General features: G+C 40.8%; 2 protein-coding genes across 5 annotated transcripts in view; one reads left to right on the plus strand and one right to left on the minus strand.

The window, feature by feature from the left end:
• Window positions 1–6469, minus strand: part of iqsec3b (IQ motif and Sec7 domain ArfGEF 3b) — a 126894-nt gene extending 120425 nt beyond the window's left edge. Inside the window, 4 exon segments of the mRNA XM_034176577.1 lie at window positions 5703–6124; window positions 6126–6143; window positions 6145–6186; window positions 6188–6469. Coding sequence (XP_034032468.1) covers window positions 5703–6124; window positions 6126–6143; window positions 6145–6186; window positions 6188–6208 — 503 coding nt within the window. The 5' untranslated portion in view covers window positions 6209–6469.
• On the plus strand, window positions 5899–23761 carry wash1 (WAS protein family homolog 1). 4 transcript variants are annotated; one of them, XM_034176586.1, is made up of 11 exons: window positions 5899–5989; window positions 12619–12759; window positions 18948–19059; window positions 19191–19337; window positions 21087–21223; window positions 21302–21437; window positions 22024–22219; window positions 22309–22470; window positions 22616–22774; window positions 23136–23207; window positions 23289–23761. In XM_034176586.1, the coding sequence occupies exons 2-11, from the start codon at window positions 12620–12622 to the stop codon at window positions 23429–23431; spliced, it is 1404 nt and encodes a 467-aa protein (XP_034032477.1). In that variant the 5' UTR covers window positions 5899–5989; window position 12619; the 3' UTR covers window positions 23432–23761. The 4 variants fall into 4 exon arrangements, with proteins under 4 accessions (XP_034032477.1, XP_034032476.1, XP_034032474.1 ...); XM_034176585.1 differs by having other exon boundaries at window positions 5920–6013; XM_034176583.1 differs by lacking the exon at window positions 5899–5989 and adding an exon at window positions 10044–10169.
• Window positions 23762–23830: the final 69 nt, after the last annotated feature.

The following is a 23830-nucleotide window of genomic DNA, read 5'->3' on the forward strand; positions in this document are numbered from 1 at the left end:
TACTAACCTATAAAATTATTCATGGACTGGCACCTCCCTACCTAGCTGACCTAATTAAACCTTACGTACCGGCCTGGGCTTTACGTTCTCAGGGTGCAGGACTTGTGTCCCTAGGGTGAATAAGAAGTCTGTGGGTCACAGAGCTTTCTCTTATTGTGCCCCTGTTCTGTGGAATGGTCTCCCTGCATCAATAAAACAATCAGATTCTGTGGAGACTTTCAAGTCCAGACTTAAGACGCACTTATTTTCCCTTTCATATGGCTAGCATACTGGTACAGTTTTGTTTAACGCTTTTTACTCTTTTAATTCATGTTATTAGTAATTGGAGCGGGCTGCGGCCTCAACTTCACCTAAATTCTGGGTGTTTTAGTGAAGCTTAGGGCTAGCGGCCGGCGATCACCTTAGTATTTCTTCTGTTTTCTTGTTGATTAATGCTGGCAAATTATACAGTATTTTTTGTCTTTCTGATGCCTGATTCTGTTTTTTCTCTGTTTAAGTTGCAGCTCCATCCAGAGATGGGAGTTGTGTTTGTGTTGGCGATCCTCCTGTCCTGTGCACCAACAGCAATTCTTGTATATTTGTCCATGAATTGTTCTGTGAATTATTTCTGTAATTTATGTTTGTAGCATGGCCCAAGCAGAGGGTCACCCCTTTGAGTCTGGTCTGATTGAGGTTTCTTCCTCAGAGGAAGTTTTTCCTTGCCACTGTTGCTCTGGGGGTTGGTAAGGTTAGACCTTACCTGTGTGAAGCGCCTTGAGGCAACTCTGTTGTGATTTGGCGCTATATAAAGGAAAACAAATTGAAACTGAAATTTAATTGATTTCTCAAATAATAATGTTCCTCGCAAATTATAACTGGGGTCCCTCATTTTAAACAGGTCCTGGAAATGTGGTAAAAGTTTGTTTTTTACTTTAAATATAATTTGTATTATGCTACAATCAATCAAGTCACAAAATTTTAAAATATGTAAACAGACAAAAAATGGCAGTGATGAGATCTATCCTGTCTCTTACAGATGGTGAGACACTGATTCATGCTTTTATTCACGATTATAATTTTTTATTAGCTGTTTTCCCACACAAAAGTGTGAGATATCTCCACATATGGAATATGTGTGCTAGAGTTTTAAATAAACCCAAGAAATGTGAGCACATTGCACCTGTGGTGGCCTCCCTTCATTGGTTTCCGGTGAAGGTGAGAGCTGATTTTAAGGTTTTGTTGTTATCATTCTTAATGGTTGTAAACCCTCTTATCTTATGGAACTTGTTTAGCTATATATGCCAATCTGTGATTACAATCCTGAGATTCAAGTTTAATTTATGTCACTTGGGTTAAAAGAGACCAGCAAGCTGGAGAACTTTTGTGCTTTTGGAACAGTTTCCCTGTCCAATTTCAAAAATCTACTTCAATTGAATCTTTGAAGGTCAACTACAAAACATAACATTTTTCTACAGTTTTTAATTACTACATGATTTTTATTTAATTTAAATAAATTTATTTGTTGTGTGTTTATAATGTTTTAGTTTTTTTGGGGGGGGGGGTAGCTGGTTTTAATGGCTGCTGTTGTTTTATAATTCCTTTATTAGTGTTTGTGTCTTTGTTTTAATAGCACTGTATTTTTTATCTTAAAGTACTTTAGAAATAAAATTATTATTATTGCTATTAGTAGTAGTAGTAGTAGTAGTAGTAGTAGTAATTAATTAATTAAACCAACATACAATCCCATGTGTCTTTTGTTTTACCATCATTATGTAATTCTTCCTAACGTGTTTACGTGATGTTATCTGAATAATTCCCACAGTTCATTCTGTTATATCAAGAGATCTGAGAGTTTTCCATATTGTAATACAATTATGATGTCTGTGATAAGACCAGTTGTGCAATACAAATGCTTTTGTTTGATGTATTTGGTCTCCATAAGGAGATAAACTGTACGAGTATATATGGAGAATAAACAATTCCACAAATGGTCAAGGGATTTTTTTGTTTTTTACTCTAGATGATGGAATTGAAATTTAGAAGGCTGCACTTTACACTCACTGACCACTTTATTAGGTACACCTTGGTACCAGGTTGGACCACCTTTTGGATTTAGTACTGCTTTAATTCTTCGCAGCATAGATTTAACAACATGTTGCAAACATTCCTCAGAGATGTTGGTCCATAGCGAGATGACAGCATATGAGATGATAACATCATGCAGTTGCCCTTTAAACCAGTGTGCCCATTCTTCTCTGACCTCTACCATCAACAAGTCATTTTCGTTCACACAACTGCCACTCACTGTATATCTTCTCTTTTTCAGACCATTCTCTGTTAACCGTAGAGATGGTTGTGCATGAAAATCTCAGTAGATGAGCAATTTATGAAACATTCAGACCACCGTCTGGCACCAACAGCCATGCCATATTCAAAGTCACTTACTTCCCCATTATGATGTTCGCTTTGAACTTGGCAAGTTGTCTTCACCATGTCTAGATGCCAAAATGCATTGAGTTGCTGTCCATGTTGATTAGTCGATTAGCTATTTGTGTTAACAAGCAACTGAACAAGTGTAGTTAATAAAGTGGCCGGTGAGTTTATTGTGCATATTGTCAACATAAGTGTGTGCTAGTTCTAAACCCCTGACATCAAAATGTCCTTTTTAAAACTTAATAGAATGTAGACATGCCTGGACAGACAGATGGATGGAGTTTTTTTTTTTTTTTTTCCTGTGGATTATCGAGTGTTACAGTGATGCCCATGTCAGGGTGCTGCCAAGCAAGGTGCTCACTACACACCAGGAGCAACTTGGGGATTAAGGACCTTGGCCAACTGCCTTGGTCCAACCCCACTGCTTTAACCATCACCTCCCTACCTTGTGTTTGTTCATCAACACACACACACACAAGGTTTTAAGAAATTGGTGTCCATTTGACCACCAAATTTAGACAGATGTGCATCAAGGGCTCAAAATGTGTGAAAGGTCAAGATCACAAGGTCATAATTCATTTATTTGTCTGAACAAGTATAGTTTGAATATAAAAGTACACATCATGTGATTATTTAAGTAAACAGTTGTGGTGCTACAATAACTGTCATAATTAAATCATTAAAAAGTATTTACATCTGGTAAGAGAACCACATATACCATAAACTATTCCACAATGTAGTTCCCCCTGTTACTAAACTAAATTTCCTGAAATACATCTACATCTATTAACTTGCCATTGTACATCCTTCTGACAATGAATACATTTGGACCCACTGACTCAAAAGCACGTATCATTTTAAGCATTCTTATTGAGTCACCTCAGACTCAAATATCAGTGTAACATTTTTAGCCTCTTCATAATGTGTTACTTCTTAATACATGCAACGCACTTGTTGTATGCCTTAAAACGTTTCCCAAAGCATGTGATCTCTTGCCAGAAATGGTGGATCATACCTACACATAATATTGATGATGTACGCAAAACAAAATTTTGAACATAGCAAATGAGTCTGCACCCACAAGTGAAAATGCTTATTTTCATCACTCCTAACACAATATTTGCCTTGGCAGCAACTTTAGTGCTGTACTTGGAAAATGACCATTTATCAGTGAGTAGTACACCCAGTTTTTTTTCTTCATTTACAATATCTATTACCTTCCCATTCATATAGTAATCATAAAATGGATTGTTGCTGCTTACGTGTATACTGTACATTGGTCTTCATTAAAACCAAATGAGCATTCATCTGTCCACACCATTAAAAATCTGATGATGTAATTTATCCTGCTAGAAATTTACACATATACAGCTCAATGACCTCTTTGAGAACATGTGCTGGTGTCTCATGTCGCAACATCCATCACATCACAGAACCGAACTGGGTCCTGGATGGCAACCACCAAGGCAGAAAGCCAGCCCCCTTCTTGAAAGTAACCATCTATGCCACAACCAGGCAAAACGTGTGCATCCCCTTGGACCTCTACTACAGGGTCCTTAACACTGAGGCACCCGTGTGCTGTATCATGCATAGACAAATGTGAAATGCAGCCAAAATGTGGTACCTTACATCTGTATACCGTCTCTCTAATTAACCACTCATTTGACACAAAGTCAGTCCATTGGTACACAAGCATTCTCCAAAGAGACTGCATACTAAAGACAGCCAGCCATGGGCTTAGGTCACTGGTTAGCATCAAAGTCTTACAACCACACAGTAAGACAAGTAGCACCAGGACCCTGATAGTTATTCTTTTGCAAAGATATCAGTAACATCGAACACTTCTGTCCAGAGACCTCATGACTCCATAAGTTCTTCATAGGTGTCATCCCCACATCGCTAAAATAACCTTCTATAATAAAACCAGGTGAAGCGTGGGAGCCCCCTTGGCCTTCACTGGGGTCCTCAGCCACCTGTGTGCTGGATTATGTACAAAGAAATGGCTCCACGTGGCCAAAATATCAAAGCTGATGCTCTCTCCCAATGGAAACAATACTCCTCATCCAAGTCTCCTTAAGTAACGGCTCATTAGACACAAAGTTGTTCTAGTGATACAGGTGTCTCCCAGTCTTTAAAGGCAGAGGACTCAAAGACCCAAATATCACTGGTGTGACAAAAGAATGTCTCTAACAAGTTGTTCACCCCATACAGATACACGTCGGATTGCCCAGTCCAGGAAGTTATTGAAATCGTGGCTCTTAGTCTTGTTCCAGGACAATCACAAACCCAGACACCCTGATTCCTCGCTCAGCGTTGCAAGTGTTGCAGTCAGGGTATCCACTGATTCATCAAAGATCACAGCATCATCCACAAAGCCAATTTCAGTGAATGTTTCCTCAGCAACAAAGGTGCTTCAGCTGCATGGTTTCTACAGCCTGACCCAACACCTGGGCCATGCAAGCACTGGAGCCAGAACACACCCGATGAATGCCAGTTTGGACTAAACGAAACATGCCTTTTTGTGTTTTTAACTGAGATATCACCATCAGAAAGAGTTACACTGTCTGTTCCGTGGAAGCTGTGAGCAGCAGGAGGCAAAAACACAACTCTGGTGTGTAATAGGTGCAATGAATATTGACAATTCCTTTACTGACACATATGTACTTCTTTCTACACCCCTCCAAACTCCTGCTCTCTGTTCTCCTTGGTGGTGGTGGAGTCCCAGAGAGACCAATCAGGACTTCTGCACGGATACAACTTATGAACACTCCACTCATACTGTCTGAAAATACAAAAATGGTTTCTCTCATTAGCTGAGGTACTCTGGTGTCACGCGTGTGTGTGTGTGTGTGTGGGGGGGGTCCGTGCACTGTGCGTAAACATCATAGACCTTGAGGAGGTGCTGTGCTGTGAGACTTTTTTTTTTTTTTTTTTTTGGATCGCGCGGAAGAAGGTAAAGCAGGTTTCAGTACCACGGACAGCGACCGCCACCGCGCGTGCAGCCGCGCGCGGCTCGCGCAGTCACATTTGACCAGAGCAGCTCGGGAGGCCGGTGTGCGCGTAAAAGGCCTCCAGCTGTTTGTTACGCAATGATCCAACCATCCATGCACTTTGTTATTCAAGTAAATCTGCCTCTAACACAGGAGAAGATTAGAAAAGCCGCAGAGCGCCTTCTTCTTTAATTAAACGCCTCTCAGTCCCGTGCACGGCGTGGAAAAATGCATAACCAGCGGCTTATGCTGCAGAAAATCATGTTTTACGCGCGCACATGCACATACAGAGATACTCACTCTGATTTACGAGCCAGGGCCAAAGACCGACAAAGGTTCGTGGGGGTCAGAGGAACCAAGGAGCGGCAGCTGGGACAACTTCCGCCGTTTTCTTGGTCACTTTCCACCGGGGAAATCGCGGACGGGTCGGCCGGCACGAGCTGCATGTCTCCTGCGTCCATAGATTGGACTCCCGGAGACGCCCCGGAATGTGCGCACGGAGCGTCATGATCTGGCACAGACCCCAAAGTACTCTTGAGCTGAGGCTCCTGCGGGTGGTGGTGGTGATGAAGGCAGCCGGAGTCGAGGTGATGATGATGATGGTGGTGATGGTAAGGATGCTGTTGTACTTTGACGTCCCGCAGGTGCCTGTTCTCGCCAATCAGCTCGTCGACCCGCCGGTCCAGTTCCTCTATCCGTGCGCGCTGGGTCTGGATGAGACTTTTGCTGGTTCTGGACGATGGGTGGTGAGCTCTCGCAGGTACAGAATCGCCTGCACGGGGTTTTTCCAGCAGGCTGGAGCTCATTATACCCAAGACAAGAAAAAGGAGAAGGTTTAAAAAAAATGTGAATTAAAAAGCTGAGCAGGCTGAAGAGAGGAAATGTAGAAAAACAAAATCCGTGAGTGCAGATGAGAAGATGTCCTTCGCCTCGGTTGTGGATGAGGCAGCACCAGCAGAGCTAACCTCCGCTTCCCTCTCTCTCTCTCTCTCTCTCCCATCCTCCCCCTCTCTGTCTCTCTCTCTCTCCTCTCTCTCTCTCTCTCTCTCTCTCTCTCACCCACTGCGCTGAGTGCTGACTGTGAGTGGTGCTGATGAGAGAAACCAGATCCAGATGTGACAGCAAGGAGGAGGGGAGGAGAGGCGCCGGAGGACCGATGCGTCATGACGCACAAGTAAGCGCCAGTGGAAGCACGCATGCTTATATGCGTACAAAGTAGATTCAACATTAATGCTAAAGGATGGAGGACAGTTTATTTTGATTAAAAAATAAGAAACAATGTTGAACAAGTTTGTTATTGTTTTGTTGGTGTTTCAAAGGGACACTATTAAACCCTAACACTCCATTTTAATTACAGTATTAAGTTAATGTAATTCAAACTTGAAAAAGTTTATAGTCAGTCATATCTATTAATTAAACAACTAACTCAAAAATGAATTGTTGTCATAATAACTCAGTTCCTTAAGTGCATTTAAAGTTTTGGGCATTTAACTGTTGGTGACGTATTTCCAGTGCATTCCATTCACATCATTTAATTGAGTTTATGTAACGGAGGCCAGCAGGTGTCGCTTTGCATATGTAGTTAGTAAACTTCACTCCCAACAGCTCAAAATGATTCTCTGGTCACAAGGCCAGACTCTGGGTTTTAGCCTTCTGATTAGAGAATCTGACTTCCATGCTGGAGATCATGAGTTCCGTGTCCCAAGGGGAACAAATGGGTAGATTCATAACAACACACGCAGAGTCAACAAGTAAGGATGGAGGATAGTTTATTTTGATTAAAAAATAAGAAACAATGTTGACAGTTTGTTATTGTTTTGTTGTATTAATTATATTATTGTGTTGATGCATTTTCAAAGAGATACTATTAACCTAACACTCCATTTTAATATAATAATTAAGTTAATGTAACTCAAACTTCAAAGAATTCTGTGGTCACAAGGCCAGAGCCCTGGGTTTTAACCTTCTGGTTAGAGAGTCCGACTTCCATGCCGGAGATCGTGAGTTCACGTCCCGAGGGGAGCGAATGGGCAGAGTCATAACTACACAACACAGAGTCAACAAGTAAACCAACAATTGCATCAGAAAAACTAATCCAAAATGTAATGCGAATTTTTTTAGGCAGAAATTTGTCACTTTTTTTTAATTAAAAAACATAAACTAGATTTACATAAGTTTAATTAACTATAAATTGTTAAGTTACTAAAACTTTACAATTACATTTTGAAAATATTTTATTTAAGTTGGCAAACTCAAATGGTTTAAGGCAATCGGTTTCCTCAATGGTTTGAGTTCAACTAACTCATGGAGTTTACAGTGGACCATCAGCACCTCCAAATCTGATACCATGGTTCTTTGTTGGAAATGGGGTGGATTGTCCTTGTGGGTGTATTGTAGGTGTTGGGTGGGTGGGGGTTAGAGTTATTGCCCCAAGGTGTTCAATTATCTCAGAGTCTTGTTCATGAGTGTGGGTAAAATGGAGCTTGAGGTTGATGGACAGATTGGGGCCGCATCTGAGGTCTGGTGGACTCTTACCAGACCGTCATGGTCAAGAATGACTGAGCCAGACGAGGAGGACTCTTTATTTACTAGTTCAATTCAGGCTTCTATCCTCACCTATGGTAATGAACTTTGGGTAGTGATTAAAAGAACAAGATTGCGGATACAAGTGGCAGAAATGAGGTTCCACTGTAGGGTATCTTGTCTTACACTCAGGGACAATGTGAGAAGCTGGAACATCCTGGAGGGACTCAAAGTGTAGCCACTGCTTCTTTCCATTGAAATGCAGTTCAGGCATCTGGCGATTAAGCCACAGATTCATCTCCAGAGGGAGGTCTTCCAGGCATGTCCACATGGGAGGAGTTCCCAAGGAAGACCCAGCACACCCTGGAGCGATTACATTTTCCAGCTGTATTAGGGAACCCTCGGAATCCCACAGGAAGAGTGAGAGGTATGGGCTGATGATAGGGAAGTGTGGGATGAGCTGCTTGGTCTACAGTCACCAACAACCAGGTCAGGAAAAAATGAATGAATGAATGAATGATGTTAAAAAAATAATACATTTTTTATAGAGGGCTTTCAACTCAGAAAAAACTGTCATATTCAACATAAAGTATCAAGACACAATAATAAAACAAAATAATTTATGCAAAAAAAAATCAATGGAAGCATCAATGCAAATACCAGAAGATATATTTCAATAAGTTTAAACCATAAAAATAGAGACATCAGAAAATAAACTGGCTTAAAGATTAGCCTTAAAAGATTGAACAGCAGAGGACTTTCTAACATCAACAGACAAACTGCTCCACAAATGGGAATACAGTCTTCAAAAAGCAGGAGTCACAACCCTGCTCCTGGAGATCACCTGCCCTGCATGGTTTCCAACTCTGCTTCACCTACGGCTAATTGACTAAGTCAGGTGTTCTCAGCCAGGTGTCCTTGCAAGTGAAATAAGTTGAGAAAACAAAACAGACCTATCATGCAGATAGCAGAAACATTAAGAATGGCCAAATCAACAATTCAGTCTGTTCTTAAAAAGATGGAATGCACTGAAGAGCTAAGTAGCTCCAAAAGGCCTGAAAGACCATCAAAGACATGTTAAGTGGACGATGACAGAATACTTTCCTTGGTGAAGAAAAAAAACAAAACAAAACAAAACTTTGCAACATCCAGGCATGTCAAGAACAGGAGGAGGTGTGTCACTGTAAAAGTCTACAATCAGGAGATGTCTTCATGAATGTCAATGCGGGGGTGGGGAGGGGGGGTGATTACAACAAGGTCCAAACCAATGGTAACTCTCAAGAATGGGAAGGACAGATTAGCTTTTGCAAGAAAACACCTAAAAAGTCTGCCCTTTTCTGAAACAAGATTATGTGAACAAAATGAGGACCAAAATGATGGGAAGAGAAGCAAAGGCTCCTGGTCCAAAGTTGACCACATGTGGTGGAGGTTGAGTTATAGCATGGGCACTGAAGACATCCAAAAGCATTTAACTGGTGTTTAATGATGATGTGACTACAGATGGAAGTAGCATAATGAATCCGAGTGGCAATAGATAATGAGCCATAACATACTGCCAAAGTAACCAAGAGCTTCTCAAGGCAAATAAGGATGCTGCAGTAAAGGCCTGGCAAAGCACCTCAGGGGAGGTAACTCAGCATATGGTGATGTTCATGGGTTCTAGACTCAAAACAGTAATTGAATACAACTGATTTTCATATAACCATTAACAATTATCTCTGTGAAGGATTGGCATCCAATCTAGGGGGAAATGTAGGGTCTCACCTGTTTCACCTTGTGGCATCCGGGAATAATCATTTGCACCAACAATGAGTCATATAGGCCTGTATGAGGCTTACTTCTTCTTATATCTATTATTATATATTTGTCCAATTACTTTTGCCCTCTGAAAATGGAGGAACTGTGTATAAAATGGCTATAATCAAGATTTTATTCAATATTTTTGTTAAGTCTTTTGAAATAAAACAAATTACACACTCCAGTCACATATTAAGTTTCTCATTTTAGGTCTATTGTCGTGGTTTACATAAGCAAAATACCAAAATGTGCCTGTGGAATTACCTATATATTTTCTTTTGCCTCATCTTTATAATCGAAATACTGTTTTTTTCCCATGTCTGTGAACGCATCATGTGACAACAGCATGATCACGTGAAGAATACGGAAGCGGACTGTTTTGCGAAATATTACCTTGTAGCTTCTTGTGGGTCTATTTGTTAAGAAATAAACATCACCAATGGTCAGGTGAGTTTTTTTTTTTAAGAACGGTGGATGCGTAGTTCTTAAGGTAGTATATATTTATTTGAATCCAAATTTTGTTGGTACTCACGGCTCTCTTTTTTAGTGTTGCACGGCTAAGCTAATACCGTTAGCTCTTAAAGCGAACAGTTTAGCTTATCTTTATAAAACAGTTTGGGTTTTTTTTTTTTTTTCTTCACTTTCAGTTTTCGACTCAAGGAAAACAAGTCTATGCTAATGGAAACTTTTGTAAAATAAAATTGTCATTAGTAAGGAATTGAAACACTTATTTTCAGTTCAGTGTAAAAGATCGATGTTGACATTTGTTCAGATACTTTCAGATATTGAACTTGAATCAGTTTTGCATTTGAAGAGTTAAGATGAAAAAAAACAAACAAACCCTGTAAGTCCAAAACCACAAATTTTTCGTTGAAGCAAACATGCACGCTGCTCAAATATACTATTTTCGTTTTATTTATGGAACTCTGTGCATTTTTGTGTATTCCTTTAAATTTCCATTTTAAATGTCACTTTTTTTAAATTGTCTTTCATGGTTTTATTCTTTTTCTGCTTCTAAACCCAGCCGTGCATTACTGACATGCAAGACAGGAGTGTGCACAGGAAACTCGCACAACGGGGAGGGGGGAGACACTACTGCAATGGAGGCAGCTGGTTTTCCAGCCAATTTGTACCCAATTTATTCAGTTTATTTCAGTTCAGTTTATTTCATTTATATAGTGCCAAATCACAGCAAAGTTGGCCCTCAAGGTGCTTCACACAAGTAAGGTCTATCTTTACCGACCCCTAGAGCAAGCACACAGGTGACAGTGGTAAGGAAAAACTCCCTCTGATGATATGAGGAAGAAACCTCAACCAGACCATACTCAAAGGCTGGTGTCCAGTCACATTTTTACATCTCTGACAACCCTGTACAGCATTGCTTTGTGTGGATACAGGTGGTGGGGGTGCTGCTGCGGTGCTTGCCACATTTTCCACAGCCTCTACACATGTAATGTAATTCTTAATGCGCTGCACCTTTTGAGTCTTCTTGCGGGCCTCACAGCCCCCACAGTGTAGTCACCTCCACAGTTTAAAGCGCTTTATCTTTGTCCTCGCACTGACCATATTCGTGGTAAGCTGCACGCTGACCACAGTACTCTTTACTTGTATACACACTGTTACCTGGCTGAAGTGTGGCCAGTTGTAGCGCCTGAGCAGGGGCTGCCTATGGGCCAAGCAGGTTTCCATTATCACTTAAGGGGGCTAAATGCTTACAATCCAGCCTCAGTATGCCATGACCTAGACAAAAAAAATGTACGATGACCATTCCAGGGTGGTAGCTTGAGCCAAATGGGGGTCAGTGAAGAATTACACAGAGTTCAAAATTTAAAAATGCTCCATTCATATTGAAAAGTATACCACATTATTTGTTTGATTATAGAGGTTACAAAAAGGTATAGTTCGAACTGTCTATGATTGAGTATTAGTTATGGGGTAAAAACAGCAAAAATGGTGACAAGGTAACTTTCAGTTTGTACAGGTTTCAAAAGTTAAAGTTGCTCCAATTTTGGTTAAAAAGTGATGCATATTATTGGAGTTCCACCTACTAAAGCCTTGGAAAGTTTGATCAGGTTACAGTTCTCAAACAATTCTCCACCCAGTGGTTATCCAAAACTTACCACTCAACCCCAAAGTCCTTCTATTTCAAAAAAGTTGCATTGTCACTTGATGGTCTTTCACTGTCCTGTGAACAATGCTATTTCCTCTTCTTGCCTTTACCCTGTCCCTCCACCATCACTCAAACCACAGCGATGGGGTAGAGAGAGTGGCTGTAAAAGTGATGATTTGCATTATCAGTAATATCTTTATGTGTAGTTAGTCATATTACTTAGGCCCTCTGGAAATGAAGGGATGGTGGCTAGAAAGTATTGATTGACTGTCCTTTTGTTTAAACAAATAATTAACAGGTCTCTAAGATGTTAGAAAATATGAAGGGTAGGTCAGCAGTGCAGGGTTAAAGGTCATGTCTTCAGACATCTTGTTTTATCCAGACATATTGAATGTACTATGACATAAAGCAGAGCAAAGCACTAACCGGGCATCACATTTGATGAAGGAAAACCAGCTCGAGTTTGTTGTTTATTGAATAAATAAATTACCTAGAATTAATAAATAATCTCAGCTCAAAATACTTGGTAGTTATTTCCCATCATTCAAAACTGACTCAGTATTTAAGCTTCATATTCTAAATTAATGTGACTCCAAATAATTCTTTTTACGATTTAAGTTTAAAAAACACACATCACACCCTCAAGTTAGTGTTTTCTAATTCATTCCCAACATAAAATAATTTTGACTTCTCTGTTCTGTAACGGAATTTCATGTTCATATGCACCAAACGTGTTTGCTGCTGATGCCTGAATGCTTGTTGTTGTTGTCGTCTCTTGTTTTATAGGATGACTCAGAAGCACTGCCTGGAGGGCCAGGTGTACTCAGTCCCTCTTATCCAGCCTGACCTGAGGCGTGAGGAAGCGGTTAATCAGATAGCAGATGCATTACTCTACCTGGAAACCATCTCCACAGACATTTTCAGAAGGCAAGCCCAGAACACACACAGTCACACAGAGAGACAAGGGTGGAAAGCTTTAATAAAGATACAGCAGCTTTTAGGAATTTAACATAAATAAGTATTTAAGTAATTCAAAAGAAGATTAATTATGGTGAATATGAATATTTAAAAAAAAAAACAATAAATCCTTGATTCTTCTTCTCTCTTGTGATAATGTGCTTTTTTTTCCCTTTACGTTGCATCCAGAAAGTATTCACAGCGCTTCACTTTCTCCACTTTTTTTGTATGTTACAGCCTTTTTCCAAAATGGATGAAATTATTTTTTTTCCTCAAAATTCCACATACAATACCCCATAATGACTATGTGAAAAACATTTTTTTGTTGTTTTTTCCACATTTATTTAAAAAAAACACCTAAGAACTCACATGTACATAACAGGGCTGTGAAAACTCAGTGGGTCCGAGGATTTCATCATGGGGGGGTAGTGTTGTACTCTGTAATCATGATTGCCACCGAGTTTTTAAAATGCCTATCGCAAAGTGTTCTTTTTTTACAACATTGTTCAAGTTTTATAAGTCCGCGGACACTGATCTGTATAACAGATGCAAATCTGTGTCCTCGGAACGAGGAAGTCCGTGGAGAAAAATCCCTCTCTCAAAGCATGGCGGTGCGACAGTTGTCGTAAAGCGGGACTGGTTGATTGCTATGGTGATGCTGTGTGGCTGCTCCAAGCTAAGCTAGCATGCGGACATCGCATACTTTAAGAGCCATCAAGTTTTTAAAAGAATTTTTCGGCATGTCTGTGTCACGGAGTGATGTTGGAGAGAGGGAAGATGGCAAGAAACACAGTTTGAAAAAGTTTAATAAGGACAAGAATCCGTGGAATTGGCGCTGGCTTGAATTTAAGTTTGTCGTCATGAACACAGATAAAAGAAATGGGAAAAGCTCGCTGCATCTTGTGCCCTCAAGAAACACGGTAAGAATTTTTTTATCTCTGGAAAATAAACATTGTCCTGTTCAAACAGGATTTCAGATTAGGTGGCTTTTTAAATTAATATAGACTTTATTTCATTGGGGAAAAAAAATTTACACAAGGATATAAGTGGCTTTTTTACTATAAGGTATGTTATTGATATTTTGCAGTGATTTTCAAAATATTCTACAAGCTTTAGCTGTGGTTTTTGAAATACTTTGTCTTTTGGTCCTCATGAATTTCATGTAGTTTAATTGTTCTGAGTTAATGCATAATTTGGTCCGACGTCCATGTCATATTTTGTTATTTCAACATTATCATTGACTGTTCGAATGAAAGGTTGAATCTGGGATCATTTAAATATGCACTTCTTCTTACTTTTACCATTTGCCATCCTCTACGACTGAGTAGGCTGGGGTCTCCAGCATTTAAAATGCCGCTCGGTCTGAGTTCATCGGGATTACTTAATATACTGTTTGCATGGGGAAGTTGGTTTATCTACTGCTCTAAAGTTAAACATAATTGGGTGAGTCTTAAAATGAGTCTCGAGGTTGTTCTTAAAGTTGTTTATGCTACTAATACTATTACTAATGATGGGTGCGGGTAAAGAAATCAACCAGACTGCTGTTCTATTCGAAAAGATATGCCTATGGCACTCAGTTCTGCAGCGGATGCGAATTAATTTCTTATTGTGTCCTCTTGTGAGAACATCCGAAGAGACCAGCTGCAGGCTAGGTGGGATTACAGGGGAATCTTCAGTGAGAAATTTATACACTGTAATAAGATCACCTCTCAGCCAACGGTAGACGAGGGTGGGTAGCTTTAACCTTTTCAGTCGTTCTTTGTATGACAGTTTTTTTTTGTTTTGTTTTTTTTTGAGGTGGAACTCATTTTGTGGCCCTCCGTTGCACCTTTTCTAATTCTTCAGCGAGGCCACACATATAGGGAGACCATACTACCTCTGCGTATTCGAGGTGAGGATGAATCATGGTCTTGTATAATGCGATAAACATTCTCTCGTCCACATAATTGAAAGACCTCCAGAGGAGGCCAACCAGTTGATTGGCTTTATTGGCTATTTTATGGATGTGGGTCTTGAAGTGGACTGACTTATCTACTATTACCCCTAAATCTTTCTCCTTTTCCACTGCCACAAGTTTAACTGTCTTGCATATAATAATCAAAATCAGGATGGTTATTTCCAATCCGTAAAATAGTACACTTGCTAGGGTGGAAGCGTAGCTGTCATGTCTTTTGAGATTTTTTTCTTCCAGGAAATGCTAAAAAAGTATCTTTAGATACAAAATTAATTTGGTTTCTAGTGCCCCGCGTGACCCAAACCCCAGACCCCCTGCAAATTTTCCTCGTATTTCACAATTTTCATTTCACAGCCCTGACATAAGTATTCACAGCCTTTGCAGTGAGTTCAAGTGAATCCTGTTTCCACTGATCATCCTTGAGATGTTTCTACAGCTTAATTGGAGTCCACCCGGGGTAAATTCAGTTGATTGGACATGATTTGGAAAGGCACACACCTGTCCCACAGTTGACTGTGCACGTCAGAGCACAAACCAAGCATGAAGTCAAAAGAATTGTCTGCAGGCCTCTGAGACAGGATTGTCTCAAGGCACAAATCTGGGGAAGGATACAGAAACATTTCTGCTATTTTGAAGCTCCCAATGAGCACAGTGGCCTCCGTCATCTGTAAATGGAAGACATTCACTTATGTCCTTTTTGTCCACATCTGAAGCACGTGATGTCTGCGCTGTTGTCTTCACATTAATCTCTAGACGCTGCAGCAGCTCTGCCCCTTTGCTGTGCGCGGGCCTCCATGACGTTGTTATCTGATTTTGCTGTGCGCATAACTCGGGAGCTTAGTCTTGCATTCAGCAAAAGATATCTCTTGGTCAGTTTGTGTGATATAGACAGCGAACAGTTTGAATAATTGAGGCAGTCCCTTTAAAATCATTGCCACCAACAGCCCGTCGCTTAATTTCTCACCGGCGTTTCTCAGGGTGTTGATGCTCCTTTCAGCATGAATTACATATTTGGTCACATTTTCACTGCTTGACTTCAGGAGGGAGGTCGGTTCTGTGTACAAGCCAATCACACGGGGTTTACCTGTGCCAGCAGAATAGTCTAATATTTTCAGTGCTTTGCCTCCATCAAATAATAGCCGTGACCAGCGGCTGCTCAGCTCGATGTTCCTCCGTTTCTCACCGGACATGGTTTACGTTGCGACTGTTCTCAGTAAACTGCTGATTCTGGGTGACTCTGGGCCCATGACCTGTTGACAGTCATGAAACGCAGCAGGTCTGCGTCATGTGCACCCAGTGCAAAGATGAAAAACAGCTCATATGGCAACAGATTTCTCTTTGTGACCAAGAACTCACAATGAGGTGGCTGTTTTAATTATTTACACCTGCGTGTTGATGACATAATTACATACACCTTTGTGGATCACATGACTTAAAAAAAAAAATTAAAGGGACCAGAACACAACAGTAACCCAAACAATTTGAGAGCACATTTCACTTCCTAGAGCTGGCCGCCTGTCTAAACTGAGCGATCGGGGGACAATGACCTTAGTCAGAGAGGTGACCAAGAACTCGATGGTCAGAGCTCCAGTGCTCCAGAGCTCTGTGGAGAGAGGAGAACCTTCCAGAAGAACAACCATCTCTGCAGTAATCCACCAGTCAGGTCTGTATGGTAGAGTGGCCAGACGGAAGCCACTCCTTAGTAAAAGGCACATGGCAGTTGGTGTGAATGCCAGGCATCATGTTTGGAGGAAACCAGGCACCATCCCTACAGTGAAGCATGATGGTGGACAGTGACCCTAAGCACACAGACAGCTTATCAAAGGAGTGACTTCAGGACAACTCTGAATGTCCTTGAGTGGTCCAGCCAGAGCCCAGACCTGAATCTGATTGAACACCCCCTGAGAGATCTGAAAATGGCTGTGCCCCGACGCTCCCCATCTGACCTGATGTAGCTTGAGAAGTGCTGCAAAGAAGAACGGGCATCATATTCAAGAAGACTTGAACCCCCCCACCGGAAATTATGATTGATAGTTTTAAATATTTTAATTTGTGATGGATTGATAAAATGTAAGCAAAAATATAATTTATTATTAGTTGTAGCTCTTCTCAGAAACTGAAGCATGTAGCTGAATTTGATTTTCACTGTATGCAAATAACTGACTACAGAGAGATCCGCCGCCCCCAAATAATATGCAAGATGTCATTATTATGCATAACATGTTATGTGTGAGCTTATAAGCATGGTGACAACATTATCACATTGAATTGAAGTTGCAGATTGTCATCCTTAAACATTTTATGATGAATAAAATGTTAATATATGTATTGTATGTATATATGTTTCTGTGGTTACATATTTGTAAATTCCAAGGTAACGTTCTGTCTTAATTTGTTATTTTTGGGCTCTAGTAACTTTACTTAGGTAAAACATTTGTGATTATTCGTCACAATTTGTTGGAATCAGAAATGTGAAGAATTGTGAATTAGAATTCAGTTAAGTCAGTTTATCACCCACCTGTTAAGTACTACGGTGGCCTGGAGCCTTGGCGAGAAAAAATGTTATAACGTAAACAGGCAAGCAGCCTGTAATAAGGCTGATTTCATCGTCGGATAGGATAATCCAATTAATTTTCCCATTCTTAAATTGCCAGTATACTAGCAAGTGAGGTGCTATGTAAAAGTTATCAAAGGTTTTATTTACTCAAAAGGCTGTGTGGGCCTTTAAGTCCATATTCCAGCACATGTTACACAACACTACTTGTTCATTGGTTCGTCCAAAGGATAGATGTGGCATTTATAGATTTTAAAAAAGTTTTTTTGAACTTCAATCTTTTATGAATAAGGTGGCTGATATTAATTTGTGAAAGAGAACTGTCAAAACACTCCGTGCTTGGTAATAACTATACAGAATTTTTAATAAGTGTGAGAAGAACAAATTTATGCTTGTATTTGGCTCTGTGCAAAATGTGTATAAAAGGAAAGTGAAATTATACTCAACAAAATATAAACGCAACACTTTTGGTTTTGCTCCCATTTTGTATGAGATGAACTCAAAGATCTAAAACTTTTTCCACATACACAATATCACCATTTCCCTCAAATGTTGTTCACAAACCAGTCTAAATCTGTGATAGTGAGCACTTCTCCTTTGCTGAGATAATCCATCCCACCTCACAGGTGTGCCATATCAAGATGCTGATTAGACACCATGATTAGTGCACAGGTGTGCCTTAGACTGCCCACAATAAAAGGCCACTCTGAAAGGTGCAATTTTGTTTAATTGGGGGGGGATACCAGGCAGTATCTGGTGTGACCACCATTTGCCTCATGCAGTGCAACACATCTCCTTGGCATCATCCGTGAAGAGAACACCTCTCCAACGTGCCAAACGCCAGCGAATGTGAGCATTTGCCCACTAAAGTCGGTTACGACGACGAACTGGAGTCAGGTCGAGACCCCGATGAGGACGACGAGCATGCAGATGAGCTTCCCTGAGACGGTTTCTGACAGTTTGTGCAGAAATTCTTTGGTTATGCAAACCGATTGTTTCAGCAGCTGTACAAGTGGCTGGTCTCAGACGTCTTGGAGGTGAACATGCTGGATGTGGAGGTCCTGGGCTGGTGTGGTTACACGTGGTCTGCGGTTGTGAGGCTGGTTGGATGTACTGCCAAATTCTCTGAAACGCCTTTGGAGACGGCTTATGGTAGAGACATGAACATTCAATACACGATCAACAGCTCTGGTTGACATTCCTGCTGTCAGCATGCCAACTGCACGCTCCCTCAAATCTTGCAACATATGTGGCATTGTGCTGTGTGATAAAACTGCACCTTTCAGAGTGGCCTTTTATTGTGGGCAGTCTAAGGCACACCTGTGCACTAATCATGGTGTCTAATCAGCATCTTGGTATGGCACACCTGTGAGGTGGGATGGATTATCTCAGCAAAGGAGAAGTGCTCACTGTCACAGATTTAGACTGGTTTGTGAACAATATTTGAGAGAAATGGTGATATTGTGTATGTGGAAAAAGATTTAGATCTTTGAGTTCATCTCATACAAAATGGGAGCAAAACCAAAAGTGTTGCGTTTATATTTTTGTTGAGTGTAGGTGTCTCAGTTTACATACTCTTTAATGGATTGTGGCACTTAGTCTGAGATATTTCCCTGTGTGCATGTGTGTGTATCTGTGTGCTGTTTGCAGAGTGTCTGAGAGTGTAGAAAAGAACCGCCGTCAGCTTCAGAGCATCACAGACCGAATCAGATTAGCCCAGGCCCGTGTCGACAAGATCAAAGGCAGTAAAAAGGCCACCAAGGTAACACGGCACATCCCTGAGGAAGCATATTTCCATATTCCACACATGATCCCCCATTAAACGTACAAGGTGAAGAGATAATGAACACTAATGGAAACATAATAGGCTAACATAATTGCTGGTGTGTCCAGGTTTTCTCCAGTTCCAAATATCCAGCTCCAGATCGACTTCAGGATTACTCCTCTATCTTCACTGGGGCAACAGACCCCTCATCGCAAACCCGCCCCCGGCTCAGGATACAGAACAGACTTCCGACCTTTGATGAAAACGCCTTGCAGGTGATAGAAGCATTCTTAAATGCTATTTAAGACAGCAGTTTGACAGCATGGCATGCGTAGATCACATGCAATTTGTGATGAGCACATTCGTTCTTATGTAATAAAGATACAGTAAAGCTCCTGCTTGTTGGCAAGGAGTGAGAAACATAGAAGAGTCCTTTATCCATCCATCTGTCTGTTTTCCTCCACTGATACCCTGTTGAAGGTCACAGAGCATGGTGCTCCAACTTAGTGCTTTGGATTTTATACCACTTAAGTCGTAAAAATAATTTTCTTTGGCACTAGTATAATTTTGTTCCTTAGTATTCCAAATCTTATACTGCCACTATGATCAAACCTCTCATTTTCTGGGGAAAGAAAAAAAAAAAATAATAATTTCACTAAACGGCTTGCTTGTAAATACAATATTGCTCAAAAGTTGTAAGCACCCTGCAGTTTTGACACAAGTTTACCGTTTGGGATTTTTGTTTGCACACACACTTACAAATTCAACACAAAAAGTCTGGATGTTTTGATTTTTTTTGGGGGGGGGGGGGGGGGGGGGGGGGGCTGTAATAACATCCAAAAGATGCTTACTGACAGTCAGTTCATAATATCAATTGTAAAAACATGAGATGGAACACAATTTTCTTATAAGAATGCATAGAAGACATTATGTACTTTAAAGGTGAAAATCAGCCACACACTGGACTTGATTATGAGATATTCTGCAGATTTTCAGTATCTTTTTAAGTTTAAATGTGGACATCCATGGGTTAAAGCACATTAAATGTCTCAACAGACTTTAGTTACAGCCGAGGTTACTCATACAATTTTGTGACGTAAACAAACACGCCTGATTTTGGATATTTCATTCATGTTCCAACAGCTGTATTCAAGCACACAGTGGTGAAACTTGGTGCCAGCCTCTGCTTGTAGAGTGGATGAAGCAGTGATCATGGAGCACTTTGAATGGAACAAACTTCTGTGTGTGTGTGTGTGTGTGTGTGTGTGTGTGTGTGTGTCGAGGATGAAGTGTGACTGAGTGAGAGACACAAACATAGAAACAGACTGATGACTAATTGATCAGTCACTCCACTGGAAGCTGTTTTGTCTTGAAAGATGCATATAAAGATAGAATTGAACAGCCCATGTGCAGATACACATCGCGGCTTTGATGTACACAATAGACTGATACGCGTATGATCGCGGTGGTACAACACGAGCATATCATGCTTCACGATCAGCTTTGATCAAGACAAAATTAGATTCACAAATGGTGATTGATGGGTTGATAGCCCCTGCTGGAACAATTACTGGGATAAATTATGTTGTGCTTAATTGACAGTGTGCTTGCTATATATTTGAAAACTTTTATGTAAACTATAGTCTGTGTGTAATAGTGCTAATTTTCTGAGCACACATCCGAGTGTACTTGTTCTGTCTCAGCTCAGATCACGGTCCTGCATTATTTATAGCGAGCGCGACTCTTCCTTTCAAATCTTAAGAGCATTTGCTGAAACCATCTTATTTTCACCTGCATGCGACAGGCATCCAGGTGCTTTGTGCATGTCAAATCACTGAACAATCAACACTGTTTGCAATTTTCTCGGGTGCAGGAATGCATTATTCACTAACCTACAAATCAAAGCCACTGACCATAGTTCAGTATACGTATTGAAGTGTTTGTGGAAGTACATTGTGATTTGTGTTATTCATAGGTAGCTGACTTATGATTGATCTCCGTCTCCTCTCACATCTGTCTTTCAGGAGCGGTTGTTGTATTTCCCAGTGTGTGTGAGCAATAAGAAGACATCTGAAGATGAGACAGAAGAAGGGCTGGGAAGTTTGCCGCGCAACATTTCATCCGTCAGCTCGCTGCTGCTCTTTAACACCACAGAGAACCTGTGAGTGCCCACAAACACATGGGCACATTCCACCTGTAAACATCTAAATTAAATTACTTTTTTCTGTCTCTTTTGAAGATACAAGAAGTATGTATTGCTCGATCCTCTTGCTGGAGCAGTGACCAAAACCCACACAACTCTAGAGACTGAAAAAGAAGAGAAACCATTTGATGCACCATTGTCAATTACGAAAAGAGAGCAGCTGGAGAGACAGGTACCTCCAAGACTATTTCAAACCAGATACAGTATACTCGAGTGTGTATATTGTACCTCCATTAGGGTCACCAGCACTCTGCTTACATCTGACATTTTATTTTCTTGAATTGTTTTCTTTTGATATCTTCTCAAACATTCTTCAAATCTGATTGAGCTTTGTTCCTGTTTGCTTGCCTTTTTGTTTTTGATTGCTGACCTATGATCCTAATCACTCCTTTAGTCACTTTGAAACTGATGACTGATCTTTGAACCTCACCAAGGTTTGTGTGTCTTCCTTTTAAGACAGAGGGAATCAGGATCAATGTACATCTCAGTCAACAATCCTGATTACAGTATCAAAGAAATCAGAATTAAAAAAAAAAGCTAAAAAAAAAAAGCTTCATCCAGATAAAAAAATTAATCAGCTTTTCTTCGACTCAAGATCTACCTTGCCACCAAATTTCACTGAAAAGACACAAACGGCAACAGAAACAGTAACCTCCTTAGTTGCGGTAATGAAAGTGAATTGAAATATCTTTTTAAACAGTTATGAATATTGTAAAACAATTGATCTCCCTCCTTTCTGCTCTGCTGCCTTCTAACAGACAGCAGAGAGTTATTTCTATGTGCCAGACCTGGGTCAGGTTCCTGAGATAGACGTCCCGTCCTACCTGCCTGACTTGCCAGGCATTGCAGATGACCTGTCTTACAGCGCAGACTTGGGGCCCGGCTTTGCCCCATCAGGATCCACACATAACATACCGGAGTTGCCGTCCTTCTCTGAGGAGAGCAGTGTACCCGGTACACGAAACCAGTGTTCTCATTGTGTCACTGTATTTCAGAGTGATATTTTTAGAAGCTGACTCAGCAAATTTATCTCTTCATTTCAGGGTCTCAACTCCAACCTAGTGTTCCACCTCCTCCTCCTCCACCCCCACCACCCCCCCCTGAGTCTACTGCTACTCCTCCTCCAGGAGTTACACCTCCCCCACCACCTCCTCCCCCTCCTCCAGCAGACAACCCTGCACAACTCTCTCAAGTGCCAGGCTCAGGTTTGTCAGACGCACACTGTTCAGAAATCTGGTACAGGCTGCATATTACCAAGGAAGAATTAGACATGCTGCTCTGGCTTAAATAGGATTGACCTAAATATCAGGACAAGTAAACTGCACCGCTGACTGTCCTCTCCGAACGCAGGCCCCGTGTCTGGTGCTCCCACTGAGGTGGTTCAGCCGTCGGACGGCCGCGCCAGTCTCCTGGAGTCCATCCGCAATGCCGGAGGCATCGGCAAAGCCAAGTTACGCAATGTCAAAGAACGCAAGATGGAGAAGAAGAAACAGAAGGAGCAAGAGCAAGGTGTCAGAATGTTTGGGTCTCCTCATCTTATAGTAACTGCTTACAGCAGCCTTTATATCTAAGACCACTACAGATGTCCTTGCTTCCTGCTTATTATTTAGAGTTTTTCTAAGAACAAGGTTTGATTTGAGAGATTATTCTCCTGATGGTCACAGTTGGAATTGAAATATGCCCAGTGTCCAAACTATTCCAAGGTCTTAGGCAACCTTGTACAACAAGTTTGTTTTCCTCAAGCTGCTCTTCCTTTGGTGACTGTGGTAAAAAGATGGGCTATTATTGTCTTTTACACCTTAAAGAGTAGTACCAGGGTTAAAAATAATATGCTTTTTTCTAACACTAATGGCTAGTCTTTGTCTCTCAGCAGTGGGAGCATCATCTGGTGGTGGAGACTTTATGTCCGACCTCTTCAACAAACTTGCTATGCGAAGGAAAGGTGAGGAAAGTCAAAAACTCCCTTTCATCCTGGTGATATTGATGGAAATTACACTAAATTACATTCCTGTCCTTGTTCTAGGAATATCTGGTAAAGGTCCAGCAGGTGGCGAGTCCAATGACGCAACCCCTGGAACCAGTGGTGCATTTGCACGAATGTCGGATGTCATCCCGCCCCTTCCTGCTCCACAGATGGCAACAGATGATGATGACTGGGAAGCATAACCGAATAGACAAACTATCAGAAATGATAAATGCTGGAGTGAAAAACAGACGATACTTAATTTGTTTCGAAATTGGTTTCTCCTCAATCCCTCCAACAGGAGTATATAAAAAATTTTCAGTTTTCTGTTTAAAAAAAAAAGTCTAATAATGACAGTCTGCTGTTGAGGACTGGTAATAAACTGAAATAAAGTTTATTTAACAGATGAATTGAAACAGTCTCAGAAAATTAAACAAACGTACAGACTACTGATTATTTTAACAGAGCTAATGTACCCTAAGAGCAAGAAACAATTTCAGTAACATTAAATAAAATTTGTTTTCCAATTTGCACCGAATGCTTCAAAATATTTTTTTCCCCCAGAAATCATTGGATGACTGCTGTGCCTGATATTTGTCGCA

Source organism: Thalassophryne amazonica, chromosome 8 (genome assembly GCF_902500255.1).
Source record: "Thalassophryne amazonica chromosome 8, fThaAma1.1, whole genome shotgun sequence".
NCBI lineage: Eukaryota > Metazoa > Chordata > Actinopteri > Batrachoidiformes > Batrachoididae > Thalassophryne > Thalassophryne amazonica.

Bases quoted from the DNA above. Each gene is read 5' to 3' on its own strand.
- wash1 (XM_034176583.1), top strand. The intron at 12,760-18,947 runs GCAAGCCCAGAA...TGCTGTTTGCAG, and splicing joins TCCACAGACATTTTCAGAAG to AGTGTCTGAGAGTGTAGAAA. The intron at 22,220-22,308 runs GTACACGAAACC...TCTTCATTTCAG, and splicing joins TGAGGAGAGCAGTGTACCCG to GGTCTCAACTCCAACCTAGT.